This window comes from Rhagoletis zephyria, unplaced genomic scaffold (genome assembly GCF_001687245.7).
Source record: "Rhagoletis zephyria isolate East Lansing unplaced genomic scaffold, Rhagoletis_zephyria_1.1 Rzeph_scaffold_01839, whole genome shotgun sequence".
Classification (NCBI taxonomy): domain Eukaryota; kingdom Metazoa; phylum Arthropoda; class Insecta; order Diptera; family Tephritidae; genus Rhagoletis; species Rhagoletis zephyria.
In genome coordinates, this window is record NW_016158923.1 from 29355 (window position 1) to 45098 (window position 15744).

A 15744-nucleotide genomic window follows, 5' to 3' on the forward strand; every position below is an offset into this window, starting at 1 on the left:
CCTACGGAAGTAGAATTTTGCCATTTTAACGGCGGCCTCCCACAATCCTCCGAAATGGGGGGATCGAGGTGGNTTCTTTTAATTCGTTTTTAGCTCCAACGAAGTTGGTAGCGTTGTCTGACCAGATAACTCTTGGTTTGCCGCGCAAGCTAACAAATCGCTTAAGGGCCGCAAGGAACGAGGTCGTTGTTAAGTCCTTAACCAGTTCCAAATGACAAGCCTTGGTTGAGAAGCAAAAGAATATGCAGATGTAGCATTTCACAGGTGGCCTATTCCGCACATCAGGCTTATAACAAAACGGGCCACAGAAGTCGACGCCAGTAGTGTANCAGATAACTCTTGGTTTGCCGCGCAAGCTAACAAATCGCTTAAGGGCCGCGAGGAACGAGGTCGTTGTTAAGTCCTTAACCAGTTCTAAATGACAAGCCTTGGTTGAGAAGCAAAAGAATANCAGAAGTCGACGCCAGTAGTGTGGAAGGGGCGTTGCATCTGAACGCGTTCTGCTGGCAATTCACCCATGATATTCTGCAATAACTTCGGTTTGGCGCGAAAGCACTGAATACATTTGTTAAGTACGTGAGCTACAGCTTTCCTCCCTCCAATAGGCCAATATTGCAGACGAATGGTTGCAAGTAACGCTTGGGGTCCGGCATGCAATAGTTTGCGATGATAGTGCTCAATGATACTTCTAGTAAGTGGATGGTATCTGGGCAGTATGATCGGATGTCTGGCATTGAAACTCAAACTTGAGTTTTGAAGGCGTCCTCCAACACGAATCATTCCACCGGAGTCTAAAAACGGATTCAATGAGCTGATTTTGCTTGATGACTCAATCGAACGTCCAGCCTTAAGTGATGCATACTCCTTTGGTAGAGAAGCCATTTGAACCATCCGAATGAGCAACTTAGTCCCAGTTTCGATTTCGTCTAAACTTAGTAGAGCCGATCTCTTCTGAATCGATGATCTTCCTTTAATAAAACGGTTAACAAAAGCATAAATTCTCTGCATAGATCGAAAATTGTTAATATATTTGCAGTTTACGGAGTAATCTACCACCTGAGATGATGCGATTAGCATGGTACGCCGTTTCTCTAACGAAGTGCTTTCGAACTTTGCCAGCTTGGGCCATTCACACTCCTCCTTTTTCAGGAAGACGGGCCCGTGTTTCCACAGTAACGACGACATTAGCTCACTGGGTGGGCAACCTCTGGACGAAAGATCTGCAGGGTTACACTCCGTAGGGACGTGTCTCCAATTCATGCCCTGAGTAAGAACTTGGATGCTACTGACTCGGTTGGCCACAAATGTATTGTAATTTGCTGCAATGCCATTTATCCATGAAAACGCAATTGTTGAGTCTGACCAGCAAACAAATTTTCCTGTAAATGGGCCCAGCCTTTGTATTGAAGAAATCAGATCAGCCAACAATTTACCCGCACAAAGTTCCAACTTCGGAATCGATAAAGATTTTAGTGGTGCTACTCGGGATCTAGAGCAGAGCAGGTTTACATGCACGACANTTGGCCACAAATGTATTGTAATTTGCTGCAATGCCGTTTATCCATGAAAGCGCAATTGTTGAGTCTGACCAGCAAACAAATTTTCCTGTAAATGGGCCCAGCCTTTGTATTGAAGAAATCAGATCAGCCAATAATTTAGCCGCACAAAGTTCCAACTTCGGAATCGATAAAGATTTTAGTGGTGCTACTCGGGATCTAGAGCAGAGCAGGTTTACATGCACGACATTATGCAGTTTTACTCGAACGTAAACGCTCGCCCCGTACGCTGCCATACTAGCGTCACAAAATCCATGCATTTGAACTTCGCCCGCACCAAGTTCTACAAAACGGGGAAAGTAAATTTTGTCCACAAAATTCAACTCGTCGCACAATTTTGTCCATGCAAATTGTAAACACGACGGAAGGCTTTCATCCCATGCTAAATTTTCTTTCCATAAGCTTTGCAAAAAGACGCTTTTAACACCACCGGACTAATTAGACCAAGAGGATCATAGAAACTAGCGGTTACTGACAGCACGCTTCGTTTTGTTACCCGTCTGGGTGGAGGGGGTAAGCTAAATGCGAATTGAAGTTCATCCCTTTTAGGGTCCCAAACTATACCTAAAGCCTTTGTGATGCCATTGCCGTCACTGAACTTTAAATATTGTTGCCCATTAGATAACTAAATTCCTTGAAGGATCTTTTCGTTGAACACCACTTTCTAACTATGAAATTTCCCTTTTCCAGAAGTTTTTGTGTTTGCGTCATTATTTGCAATGCTACATTTTCTGACCTTCCCCCCGAGATAAGGTCATCCACATAGAAATCTCTCAAAACTATCTCTGATCCTAGAGGATAATTGCATGCCTCATCAAATGCCAACTGATGCATCGCCCGAATGGCTAAGAATGCCGCTGGTTTGGTTCCGTAGGTCACAGTGTCCAATCTATAAATTCGATAATCCTCCTCTGGCCGCTCTCGCCAGAGTATGCACTGTAAAAAACTGTCGTTTTCGTCCACCTTTACGCACCTGTACATTTTGCAAATATCTGCTGTTATAGCGATTTTGTGGGACCGAAACCTCAAAAGGGTGTCAACAAGCTTTGGTTGTATGGTAGGACCAGAAAGTAAGATATCGTTTAACGAAACGCCTGTGGAAGTCGGAGCAGAAGCATCAAAAACCACACGAAGTTTAGTTGTGGTGCTATCTCCTTTCAATACACAATGATGCGGAAAAAAAATTATGTGAACCCCGGGGGGAATAGTTTCAATCAACGACATATGCTTAAGTTCTAAATACTCCTTAATGAAGGCAGTGTATTCCGCTTTCAAATCCGGATTCTGTGAAAATCGCTTCTCTAGACCTCTAAAACGACGAACTGCATTTGAATAAGAATCACCTAAATTCGAAATGGTGGATTTTATTGGTAATCTAACTACGTATTCTCCTGTATCCAACCGACGAAAATTACTAACAAAGTGGTCCTCACATACCAGGTCCTCTTTGGTACGCTTTATGTTTTCCTGAGCACAGAACTTTTGACTAAATCGTTTAATGAAGTGTCCGCGTAGTTACTTGAAGTTGCAGCGCAGACTACTGCTTTCGAAGACCCGACTTCGACCTTTCCTGCCACAATCCATCCTAGTCTTGTTTTTTGCAATATTGGAAGGCCTTGTTTCAGACAAATTTGCCCCACGCATAACAGTTCGAAGAATAAACTTACACCAATTAATAAGTCAATCTTCTGTGGGCGAAAAAATGAAGGATCTGCTAACTGGATATTTGCCGGAATATTCCACTTAACGTTCGACAAATTTGTCTCAGGCTGCAATGTTGTGATGGTTGGCACAATGACAGCCGAAAGCGATTTGGAATAGGACCCATCAGAGGCCTGCATGTACAAGACAACGTTTTCCTTTGATAAAATATCAGATGCTCCTATTCCCGAAATTATTGTTGTGGATTTAGATTTGCTAAGTTGCGAGCGATTGGCCATATCAGAAGTTATACAATGCAATTGCGATGTGGAATCAAGCAAGGCTCTACATGGAACGAAGTTCCCATGGCGATTTTTTAGCATAACGACAGCAGTAGCTAGCATAGCCTGCTCCTTAGACACGAATGCAACAGGCTGCTTGGAGTCTGCAATAAGAGCCGTTTTTGTCTCCGGAGATGCGACTGCCTCCTCGAGAACAGGAAGAGCGATTGACGACAAGTGAAGCAAGGTATTGTGTTTGCCTGAACAACTTTTGCAATTGCTGGATTTGCAATTTTTCACGATATGGCCTTTTCGCAAACAGTTAATACAAAGCTGTAACCTTTTGGCTTCCTTGAAGCGCAGCGAAGGTGATAGATTTAGAAACAAAGGGCACGTGGAAATGAAATGCTCTATACCATTGCAAAATGTGCACCCTTTGGCAGGACTGGCGGTGACAAATGATTGTTTACGAATGGAATTCTTTTTATGATTCACCTGTTTTCCTGACCTGAATGTAGTTTTTTCAACGCTCTCCATTATACGTACTCTTCTTTCCAAAAATTTAGACATCAAGTCCCACGAAGGTAGCTCGTTAATCGGTGCATGCTCTTCCCACTTGGATTGTGTTTCGACATCTGATTTGGTGGTGACAATATGGATGAGAATGCCGTTCAGTACTTCGTCGTTAGTCGCAATTGTTTGTAGTGCCCGAAGATGACTGCCAATTTTATCGCTGAGCTCTCGTAAGCCATTTGCGGAACCTTCTGCAACACCCTACAAATTAAAAATCTCTTTAATATGTGCATTAAATTGAGCTGTTTTAATATCGAAACGTCTTTTTAGTAATGTTACCGCCTTTTCATAATTTTCCGCGTTGATTTTCAAAGACCGAATAGCATCTAAAGCGATTCCACTTACGCATGACCTTAGGTGTTGAAACTTCTCGACGCTTGACAAGTTCGTCTCCTTATCCACGACTGCACTGAACATTGCCCAGAAGTCTGGCCATTCCGTAATTACTCCACTGAATCGGGGTAACTGCAACGGTGGCAAACGAGATCTTGGGACCACCGTGATGGAGGGCACTGCGGAATGTTCTTCCATCGTCGACTGCCGACGAGTGGAGGATTGTGCGAACGTGGAAGAACGTGATCCAAGGCTTTTCGTAACAGCAGCTTTGACAAATATAAATGAGTCGAGGAATTCCATACGCGTTTCGCTCTCAATTTCGGCGTTGTCTTCCTTCTCCAGCTGCGACTGTTCCTCTTCAAATTGCACCTGCATTCTTTCCAACTGCTCCAGTTTTACAATTATACTGGATTCATCTGCGCCAAGTAGGCTGTGTTCCTCGATTTCAGCTCTAAAGTTGTTAACTTGCCTTTTGAACCACAAACTTTTTCGCTTAAGAAATGTGATATTTGGGTTCTCCGATTGTTCTCGAATCGCCTCACGTCTTTTATTTGCTCGAGTCATTATGCTTGTGTAAAATTGAACAAAAGCAAAAGTAAGCCAGAAAAAAACGGTAACCGATCAGGCGATCCAACTGGAGATGTTAATAACGGAGCTAATCCAACAACTACTGCTTCAGAGATACACGTAGGTATCACGTCGGGGTCACCAATGTTCGGGGAAGACAAGCGTTTTTGTCTACCTACCTACCTACCGTTTTGTCTATACAAAGAACTGCGATGCAAAAAAACAATGTGCCTCTCAAAAACTGGTTAACAACAAGCGAACGAATTGCTTTATTGCATTAACATGTGTGCTATTTATACGAGCTAGGGTGACACAATGTAAAGAGCAAATTCCAATAAATAACAATGAGCGCGAGTTAACATAACATATATCGTATAATTACAAATGATCATTACGCTCGTCGCATTAAGCTGGGGACAGACTTAGTTAAGTATGGCATCTAAATCTCGTAGCTATGATCTGGACAGAAGTCTTGTCATAATAATTATCATAGGGATAAATATTTTTAAGTTTTCAAAGACTTTTATTTTGAGACTTGTATTATAAAACGTTTTTGATAATAATTATGAGTGCGAAAAAATTTTGTATATAGTCCCAAACGGGGCCCAAACCAAGCCCCAACTAATCACGAACTGGTCCCACCATAGCCCCGAATTGGTCCCCAACTAATCCTGAAATGCTCCTGAACAAGCCCGCCCTTTAAGACTTAAAAATTTCTTTTCGCGCTCATAATTATTTTGAAAAGACTTTTATATACGTCTTAAAATAAGAGTCTTTGAAGACTTAAAAATATTTATCTCAATGATAATTATTATGAAAAAACTTGTACAATATAAGTCTTAAAATAAAAGTCTTTGAAGACTTAAAACTATTTTTCTCTCTGATAATTATTATGAAACCAATTTTATAATATAATCCCCTTATTTAATTTGTAGCTACGCTACGAAAAATGAAAAATCCACATGCTGCAACTCTTGCGGAAACATGTGCAGCATTGCCAGCTATCAGTTGTTTTCGAAGATAGCTGAATGAAGGAAAACAAAGTGGAAAGGAATTAAAAAAAACACTCATCATGTGCTTGCTTTATTGTAAAATTGGTGCATTTTACATATTTTGAGGAAAATTATGGATTCTGATGTATTTGCAATTATAGCAGCAGAGTAAGCGGGCGCTATGGCAATGGATTCACAAAGGTATGCGTAGCTGTCGGGCATAGTAACCATGGGCGCATCTATGTCAGCTTCTGGTTGATTTGTTGAACCACAAGCCAGAACTCCTCCTATGCCTGAAGCTCTGGTTCTCAATCCAGTAAATGCAATAACAGCTTCTTCCAATCCATTGAAAACATGCACTTTGTTAGGTCCACCACCTGTTGCGCTTGCTTCTGCCTACGGCCGCGCTTAGGGATTATAACCATTACTAAGTAGAATTCTCCTTTCTGTGTTGCGGGGAAGAGGGGCTTCCGCATGTCAAAGGTATACAACATTTCTTGTGCATATCACTCCGGCTACGCCGTCCACAGTATTTTTGCGCAGAACCCACGTCGAAATTCGCAAAAAAGTGCATAGTGCAAACCGAGTTTATTAATAAGCTAGTGGTAGGAAATTTGAAACATTTATCTTAAATAAAATGTGAATCCTTTGATTACACGTGTATGTTAAAGTTTTTGGATTCGGGTTTGNCGGGGCCCAAACCAAGCCCCAACTAATCACGAACTGGTCCCACCATAGCCCCGAATTGGTCCCCAACTAATCCTGAAATGCTCCTGAACAAGCCCGCCCTTTAAGACTTAAAAATTTCTTTTCGCGCTCATAATTATTTTGAAAAGACTTTTATATACGTCTTAAAATAAGAGTCTTTGAAGACTTAAAAATATTTATCTCAATGATAATTATTATGAAAAAACTTGTACAATATAAGTCTTAAAATAAAAGTCTTTGAAGACTTAAAACTATTTTTCTCTCTGATAATTATTATGAAACCAATTTTATAATATAATCCCCTTATTTAATTTGTAGCTACGCTACGAAAAATGAAAAATCCACATGCTGCAACTCTTGCGGAAACATGTGCAGCATTGCCAGCTATCAGTTGTTTTCGAAGATAGCTGAATGAAGGAAAACAAAGTGGAAAGGAATTAAAAAAAACACTCATCATGTGCTTGCTTTATTGTAAAATTGGTGCATTTTACATATTTTGAGGAAAATTATGGATTCTGATGTATTTGCAATTATAGCAGCAGAGTAAGCGGGCGCTATGGCAATGGATTCACAAAGGTATGCGTAGCTGTCGGGCATAGTAACCATGGGCGCATCTATGTCAGCTTCTGGTTGATTTGTTGAACCACAAGCCAGAACTCCTCCTATGCCTGAAGCTCTGGTTCTCAATCCAGTAAATGCAATAACAGCTTCTTCCAATCCATTGAAAACATGCACTTTGTTAGGTCCACCACCTGTTGCGCTTGCTTCTGCCTACGGCCGCGCTTAGGGATTATAACCATTACTAAGTAGAATTCTCCTTTCTGTGTTGCGGGGAAGAGGGGCTTCCGCATGTCAAAGGTATACAACATTTCTTGTGCATATCACTCCGGCTACGCCGTCCACAGTATTTTTGCGCAGAACCCACGTCGAAATTTGCAAAAAAGTGCATAGTGCAAACCGAGTTTATTAATAAGCTAGTGGTAGGAAATTTGAAACATTTATCTTAAATAAAATGTGAATCCTTTGATTACACGTGTATGTTAAAGTTTTTGGATTCGGGTTTGGCGTTTGGACACAACAACCGAAAATCGTTGTACATTAACTAAACCGGACCCAAGTTTCTCGATAAGGGGCAACAAATATTCTTATTTGCTCGTTTATATAAAACAGTGGATAAAAATATACGTATATGCGAAAGGAAAATTTATCTGTTTAAATGAACACCACCAATATTTCTTGCAAACCCACATCAATTCTCATATTTTATTTCGCCTCCGACACAAAATTGTTTTCGTACAAAATTACGCAAAAAAGCTTACTCGTTCGTTTTTAGGCATGCCATTGTTACGAATTTCGAAAGTTCGAAAATACGACTCGGATTTCAGCATACTATTTCTACGATTCGTGGCAAAATCCGAATACGAAACAGTTGCAAAATAGGGGTGTAAGTCTTTGAATAACCTTTATAGATGACTCGAAAATATGTATCTTAACATAATGATTATTGATTGACTTTTATGCTTTTCTCTTATAATAGTTATGTCTCTGTTCTTTATGAATGTTTATCAGATGCCAAGGCATTGGGGCATCAACTTCAAGTTAATTATATTCACCAGCTCATACAGGCACGCTACTTTTGTCAGTCTCTGCAGCTTAACGTACTTTACACACAAACGCTCCGTCCCAGTTATTAACGTTTGGATGACAATATGAACATTGAAGAATATGTACCAGGTGTGAAAATAATTACGCACACCGGAATGCTAAAGTGCCACGTGCCAAAGTATCTGGACTGCCCCATTATGCCCGAAATGTAAACTTTCTTCAACGCCGATAAAATTTAATTCCAGAAAATTATGTCCAGCATTTACTTTCCAGCATTTATCAGCGGCTTTAACCGAGACATAACCCTTCCTAACGTTACCGGATAATCTGCTTTTGCAACCCGGGCGACATAAAATTTATGTTAAATTGCATCAACATCTCAATGTTCAAATTTTCCTCTTTTGTAGGTGGTTCAGTTAAAGAAAACCCCAATACGCCAAATGAAATGGAATACACATTTAATTTGGGCTTTGTCGAATATAAAACTACTGAGACCGATATTACAGCCATGGGCGTAGCCAGAACGAAATTTAGGGGGGGGCCCATACAAAATAAAAAATTCAAAACCAATAACTTACTTATGTACTAAAATTTTTTTTATTATAGCTTAAAATTATTGTAACCAATAAAGGTAAATATGTTGTACAAAAAACAAATAAACAGAAGTTCACAAAAGTTGATATAAAACTATTCGTCGATTTAAATTGTTAACTTTTTACTGAGCATGTTTATTTTACGAGGAGGAAGCATCGAAAGCCTAACCCCTTCCGTGTGAGACTTTAACCCAAACTAAAATTCCTACCGTCATGTACCGTTCCCCTCCCGGTACCACCGTCAAGGATTTCGTCGGGATTATAACACTGTGTGACTGATAAGGTTATAGATCTATTCTCTTCCTCTTCTTCCTTTTTGGCGCTGTAACCGCCAAAGCGATTTTGACCAACTGACGCCTATTAGAAATGCCAAGTGAAGCCAGAATACTTGCAGAGCTGGGGCGTCGGTGTCCATTCGAACGACATGATCAAGCCAGTTGAGCCGCTGTATTTTAATACGCCACATACCAGCACGGGCATGATGAGTGATTTATAGTGTGGTTTTCGTACGTCGAGAGAGGACTTTACTCCTGAATTGCCTACTCAGTCCAAAGCAGCACTTGTTGGCAAGAGCGATTCTGCGTTGGATTTCCATGCTGACATTATTACAGGTGTTAATGCTGGTTCCCAAGTAAACGAAATTCTCTACTTCCTCGAAATTATAACTGTCAAAAGTGCCGTGGGTGCCAGGCGCGAATGTGCTGATTGTTTGTTTGATGACAGGATATACTTCGTCTTGTCGTCGTTTACCAGCAGACCCATTCGCTTTGCCTCCTTGTCCAACTTGGAAAAGTCAGGACAGACTTCGCGGTTTTTCTTACCGATGATGTCAGTGTCATCGGCATAAGCCAGCAATTGTACGCTCTTGTAGTAAATTGTTCCTAAGCGGTTCAGTTCTGAAGATCTTATTATCTTCTCCAACATCAGATTAAAGAAGCCACATGAAAGAGAGCCGCCCTGTCTGAAACCCCGTCTGGTGGCGAAAGGCAACAGAGCAGAGCTGGTGGTATTACTCAACGTCATTTTTCACAGGCGTATGACAGACATAGCGGCATATACCTTTAAGTACTGTCGAAAGCGGCTTTAAAGTCGACAAATAGGTGGTGAGTGCGGATCATTTTCTCGCGGGTCTTTTCCAAGATTCGGCGTACTGTGAATACCTGGTCTATGGTAGACAATACAACAATACATACCTTGCAACCTATGCTTAGAAGGCTGATCCCGCGGTAGTTGGTACGCATGGCGGGGTCGCCTTTCTTGTGGATTGGGCAGAGCGCACTTGAATTCCAGTCGTCGGGCATGCACCTTATTACCTCCTTGCCATCGTAATTAAATAGCTCAGCTGACAGGCCGTCAGCTCAAACAGCTTTGGCACTTTTCTTCATAGTCAGGCGCTGGGATATCGACTCCATCGTCATCGACTGGGACCTCGAAGTGCTTCCGCTATTCAAAAGGGTCGAAAAGTGTTCCCTCCATAATCTGAGTACGTTCTGGACATCGGTCACTAGGTCGCCATGGTTGTTCATACAAGAGTCTTGAAACCTTCCGTAAGTCGCTCAACTCTCTGCTAAAAATTTCGGGTGTTTTTTCTGTCGGACAGCATTTCAAGCATTTTCTCACACTCGTGATCGTACCAGTAATTAGCGGGAAATGTGGTTCCACTGCTCGCGCAAGTCGGTTTGTTGAAGAGTGCTCTCTCACAGCAGGTGTGAGGGTCGAGCGCCGAATCCATTGGCCGTCTGTTTTGATTGCAGCTTTTCGACGTTGAACTTTCCCTGCATTGTTGGGGGCCCTTTTTTTGCTTCTCCGAGGTTAGGTCGTATATTGGATGCATCAATATAGTAGTGCGAGTCGATGTTTGGCCCTCGGAGTGTACGTATGTACATCTAAAACATGGAAGCATGTCTTCCGTCTATCACAACATGCTCGATTTGGTTTCCCGTTTTTCGATGTGGAGACATCCATGTAGCTTGAGAGAACGAAAAATGACACTGAAGATGGAACAACGCCGAAACCGGTTTGTCTCCAAACCAAATTTGACAAGGGACGACGGAAAATCGTTCCACAATACATCACACTCCTACCCTGTCGGAAACACCAACAACGAAAATGAGAATAGCTTGATGGATGTTTTTATGCTAGAACCCAGTAATACATACTGCCAAGCTTCGGGCCCCGGCGAAGTGGATCATCCTCAGCCCACCGTTTCTATGTGGAGGCTGATTTTTTCGACACTGGCACCAAAGATCCCTTCGTTGCCCACCTTGGCATTTAAATGGCCAAGCACGATTTTTATACGTGTCGGGGGCAGCGCTAATATGTACGCTCTAAGCTAAGAGAGCCTTGGATGCCTCGTCCTTCTCTTCCATCGGGGCATTGGCACATGTGAATGAGATGTTGAAGAATCTCGCTTTGATGCGGATTGTGGCTAGACTTTCGTCCACTAGAGTGAACGCCGGTCTCTCTCCCACCACAAATCCAACACCGAATTGCACTCCTTTACGTGGCAACTGTAGTAGACGTCGCAAGGCTCACGCTTACCTTCCTCGCCCCGTCCATCGCATTTCGTGGATGGAGCTGATGTCAGCCTTTATTTTCCCTAGGACTTCAACCAGCCGGGCAGAGGCACCATCCCGATTAATCCCCAGCGCACGCGGGGTGTTACGCCCTCCCACTTTACCTCGCTCCCAAACTAGCGTTCGGTCGCTACCCAGAGTATTCATGGATATAAATATCCGGACGTAGTTAGCTGCGATTTGAACCGTAAGCACACGAATCACTTCTGGCCACTCCCAGGTGAATGGCCGTCAAAAGCTTTGCAGTACTGGGAAATGTACAAAACATAGTGGCCAAAAACGAATATCTCAACTAAACCCTGATGAATTTTTTTAAATTCGCTCTACATACCTGTATAATAAACCAAATAGCCGGACAAAACGTTAAATGATATACATACATATGTATGTATGTATAAGTATGAGGGCGTATTGAACATTTTGAGTACGCAGATTTTTTAGGCTGGTATATTTATTTATGCTAAATATATTACTTGATTTTGTTTTGTCACACTTTAGAAGTAAACGTCTTGGCTGTTCACCCAACCGCTTAGTAAAGACACAAACCTAAAGACAAAGTAATAAACAATTGAACTATAAATTTATTTATAGTTTCCGTTCAATCAATTTTTGCTCATTGTCGACTGCAGCCAGGTTTTTACCCTTTTAAAATGGAAGTGCTTTGAAGTTAGAGATAATAACTTGATACAGAACCGGATGATCCACATATCTACTTTTCAAATCAATTTACTAATTATTTAGTTAGCGTTGGGAGTATAATTTGTTATACAGTATATATATAGGAAAAACCTTGAAATTTAGGGGGGGCCGAAATTATCAAGCAAGCATTTCGTGGTAGTATTTTTGAATATCTAGGCAAATATTTGAAAGTTAGGAGGGGGGGCCCGGGCCTCCCCCCCTGCCCCTACCTGGCTACGCCCATGATTACAGCAGAGGAATCGCAAAATACGCGTTTGGTTTGCAGTTCGAATCCTCCTTCCTATCCCCCAACTGTAAGCTCTGAAGTACCAAAAGTATACACGAAGCTGCTGCGTCTAATCGAATTTGATACTGTTGTCGCCACACATGGCCCTGGCATGGATGTGGATGGTAATAACTTTAAACAGATTTGTATACTCCATTTTGCTCATATTATTCTCTTTTTATTTCGCAATAGAACTGCCACCACACAAGCGTAAATCGAATAGTGAACTTGGACCACCTGCCAAGCAGCAAAAGACAATTTATCCAGCCTATTTTATACCAGAATTAGCGCACGTTATTGCGATGTTTTTTAATCTATCACAGGAATTGTCGAGACATGAAATACCAAATAGCGGCTTGCAAGTGGAAGCTAAGACTATGTTCAAACAGGCCAATTAGGTGAGGCAATTAAGCTTTTATTTGGGGCATTGAGTTTTGTGTTCACACACATACAATTTAGCTTATGCAATTAGTATTTGACAGCTGTGTGTTTTGATTTTACTTGTGAAAAATTCGGCGCGGAAAATAGAGAAAACTTGAGTTTAGGACGAATTTTACTAGCAGTCAATACTGTCAAAATTTGATAGCAGCTTGGCATTGTTGAGAAAAAGAAGGAGAAATAATTTGCTAGTCCTTCAAATTTAAGGATGCAGCAGCTACTGATCCTAGCAGCATTGGAACAAAATGCAACTCAAAGGTCGCTGTAGAAGCTGGTAAATTAAATTGAAATAAGTTTCAGTTTTTGTTCCAATCAATAATGTTTCCTTTTTACAGAATCGGCAATCTTCTTTTTGGGAGGTCAACTGCAGCTGCAATGATGACCACTTTTTCAAACCCGATTTTCGCATGACACGTGCCAGTTTTAACACACTCTGTGGCTTTCTCGGCAATTAAAAAAAAAAAGCCGATGCAAGCTGGCGCACGGCAATTTCATTGCAAAACGAGTAGCAATCGCTTTATTTGCCCTTTGTTCAGCTGGAGAGTATCGAGTAGTATATGAATTGTTTGGTGTTGGCAAATCAACTGTGTGTGCAATATTGATGGAATTCTGCGAAGAAGTGTGGCAAGCGTTGTCCACACAGTATATAAAGAAATTGCCACCCACGCAAGAAATAGTTGCTGAATGTGTGAATGGTTTTCATCGCCGTGGCTTTCCACAATGTCTGGGAGCAATTGGTAGGCAAATGGAAGATTTCCCATGTTAATATTAAAAAATGTAGACATTAATTTACAAATTCTTTTCCTGTTTTTTAGATGGATGTCACATCGAAATAAAACCAAACACGACTGATGCAACTGACTATTACAATTATAAGGGATGGTATTCTGTTGTACTTCTTGCGCTTGTGGATTACAGGTAAAAAATATATTTCTTTATTCCCGTTTATTTCATTGTTTAATAACAAAATATTATATGCGCAGATACCGTTTTTTATATATAAATATTGGTGCACCGGGACGTTGCAATCACTCCCACATATATAATCCATCCCTACTTAAAAAGGTGTTAACTGAGGACTAAGTATTGGCGGCCAATAAGAAGAATATATGCACAGAGACCGTTTTTTATATATAAATATTGGTGCTCCGGGACGTTGCAATGACTCCCAAATATATAATTAATCCTTACTTAAAAAGATGTTAACTGAGGACGAAGTATTGGCGGCCATTAAGAAGAATATATGTGGTGTACAAATGCCGGTCTGTATCTTGGGGGATTCGGCATTTCGTTTTTCCACCACTTTAATGAAACCATACGCCTTTTCTACGGCCTTGACAGAGAGACAAAAATTATTCAAATTATTTCAAAGTACAGAAGAGTGGTAGAGAATGCTTTCGGTCATTTAAAAGTCCGTTTTCGTCGCATTGGAAAAGGCTTAGATAACCGAATAGGGAACACGCCGATGATTATTCGAGCTTGCTGTGTTTTACACAACTTTTTAAACGAAGAATGTGATAATATTAATCAAATATGGTTGGGAAATTTGGAATAATTTGAACGAAATCGGGAAAACCCTTCGCAAAATGTTGTACTTGGTGATAACGAAGCCTCAGCTGAAATCATAAGACAATCGTTGTGTTCTTATTTTGGGAAGTAAAAGTTATTCTTTCTCCATAACTTTTTATTGAAAAAATTTATTTATTTATTCGCATTCAGAAAGTAATTGATAAGTTTTATTATTTTTTTTTATTTATACAAGTTTACAGAAATAAATACATTTTCCGATCTTGGACATTTGACCAACACTTCTAAAGTAAAACTTTCCGTCGAATCCGAATATGAAGTCAAAATATAATCAAGTAGTAGTTGCGATAAAGTAAGTTTACTTTTCTTTAAAGAAGTGAAGATAAGTCCACTCAATGTTTTATAATGCAGTTGGTCAATTACCAAATGCTTTTTGCGTAGGTTAAACTGACTAAATTAACCGTCATCTATGTCAACAACATTTTCACACTGGATTAGTGCTTTAAGAGCTATACATTAGTTTCTACACAAATACGCATAATTTCATTAATTATAAAAAATTTTCAAAATAACAAAAAAAACTTTCGGTACAAATATCAAGATGAAATAATTTAAAATTTTTCTATAGTTAAAGAAATTATGCGTATTTGTATAGAAACTAATGTATAGCTCCTAAACCACTAATCCGGTTGAAAAATGTTGTTGCCATAGATGACGGTTAATTTAGTCAGTTTAACCTACGCAAAAAGAATTTGGTAATTGACCAACTGNCAAAAGTTTTTTAAATTGTAAAATGAAACAAATTTTTGCGTATTGTATATATGTACATACACTTGTGGTCAGCTGATTAAGTTAAGTGACATTTTGGTTATTTTTCTTTTGTTTATTTAATGTTTATAATTTGCATATAAAAGTCTAGCACAGTACATAACAAGCGCCACATAAATCCACATTTCGAACTTCATACAAAAATTATAAAAATTCAACAAACTTTAACAATTACACCCGAATTATTATTATTTATTACAAAATTTTAGGTATACAGTTTTATAAATTTACTAGTTTAAAGTGAAAATTTTAAATCGCTAGAAAATCGCGTTGATTTTTAATAATTTTTTTTGCTGACGGTGGTAGGCATTTTTCTCCATATAAAAGTAAATATCGAGCATACTTTATATGGGAGAAAATGCTCAACAAACAAAATAGATTTTGTTCCTGTGTTATATGAAAGAAAATGGTCAACACCCTCGACAAAAAAAGTTCTCAAAAATCAACGGCAATTTTAGCGACTTTAAACTTGGCCTTTGTTAGACTAAAATTTAATGGGCTAAAAAATTGCATAATTTTCTACATTATGATTAAAAAGTTTGATTAATTTGTATGCAAA

At 40.0% G+C, this 15744-nt stretch overlaps 2 protein-coding genes and 1 long non-coding RNA gene across 4 annotated transcripts; 1 reads left to right on the forward strand and 2 right to left on the reverse strand.

Annotated features, from left to right (window-relative positions):
* Positions 1-414: 414 nt before the first annotated feature.
* LOC108365332 (uncharacterized) lies at positions 415-882 on the reverse strand. The gene has a single exon (XM_017619330.1). It carries the CDS (start codon positions 880-882, stop codon positions 415-417), a length of 468 nt encoding a protein of 155 aa, XP_017474819.1.
* A 2131-nt stretch (positions 883-3013) lies between these two features.
* Positions 3014-4951, reverse strand: LOC108365333 (uncharacterized). Its single transcript, XM_017619331.1, has 2 exons — positions 4331-4951; positions 3014-4252 (listed from the first exon to the last, which is right to left on the reverse strand). Exons 1-2 carry the CDS (start codon positions 4949-4951, stop codon positions 3014-3016), a joined length of 1860 nt encoding a protein of 619 aa, XP_017474820.1.
* A 7292-nt stretch (positions 4952-12243) lies between these two features.
* Positions 12244-15109, forward strand: LOC108365335 (uncharacterized). Of its 2 annotated transcripts, none has more exons than XR_001847914.1 (6): positions 12244-12517; positions 12585-12790; positions 12852-13104; positions 13166-13567; positions 13646-13748; positions 13814-15109. It is a non-coding gene; the product is annotated as an uncharacterized LOC108365335 (long non-coding RNA). The 2 variants fall into 2 exon arrangements; XR_001847915.1 differs by having other exon boundaries at positions 12865-13104.
* Positions 15110-15744: the final 635 nt, after the last annotated feature.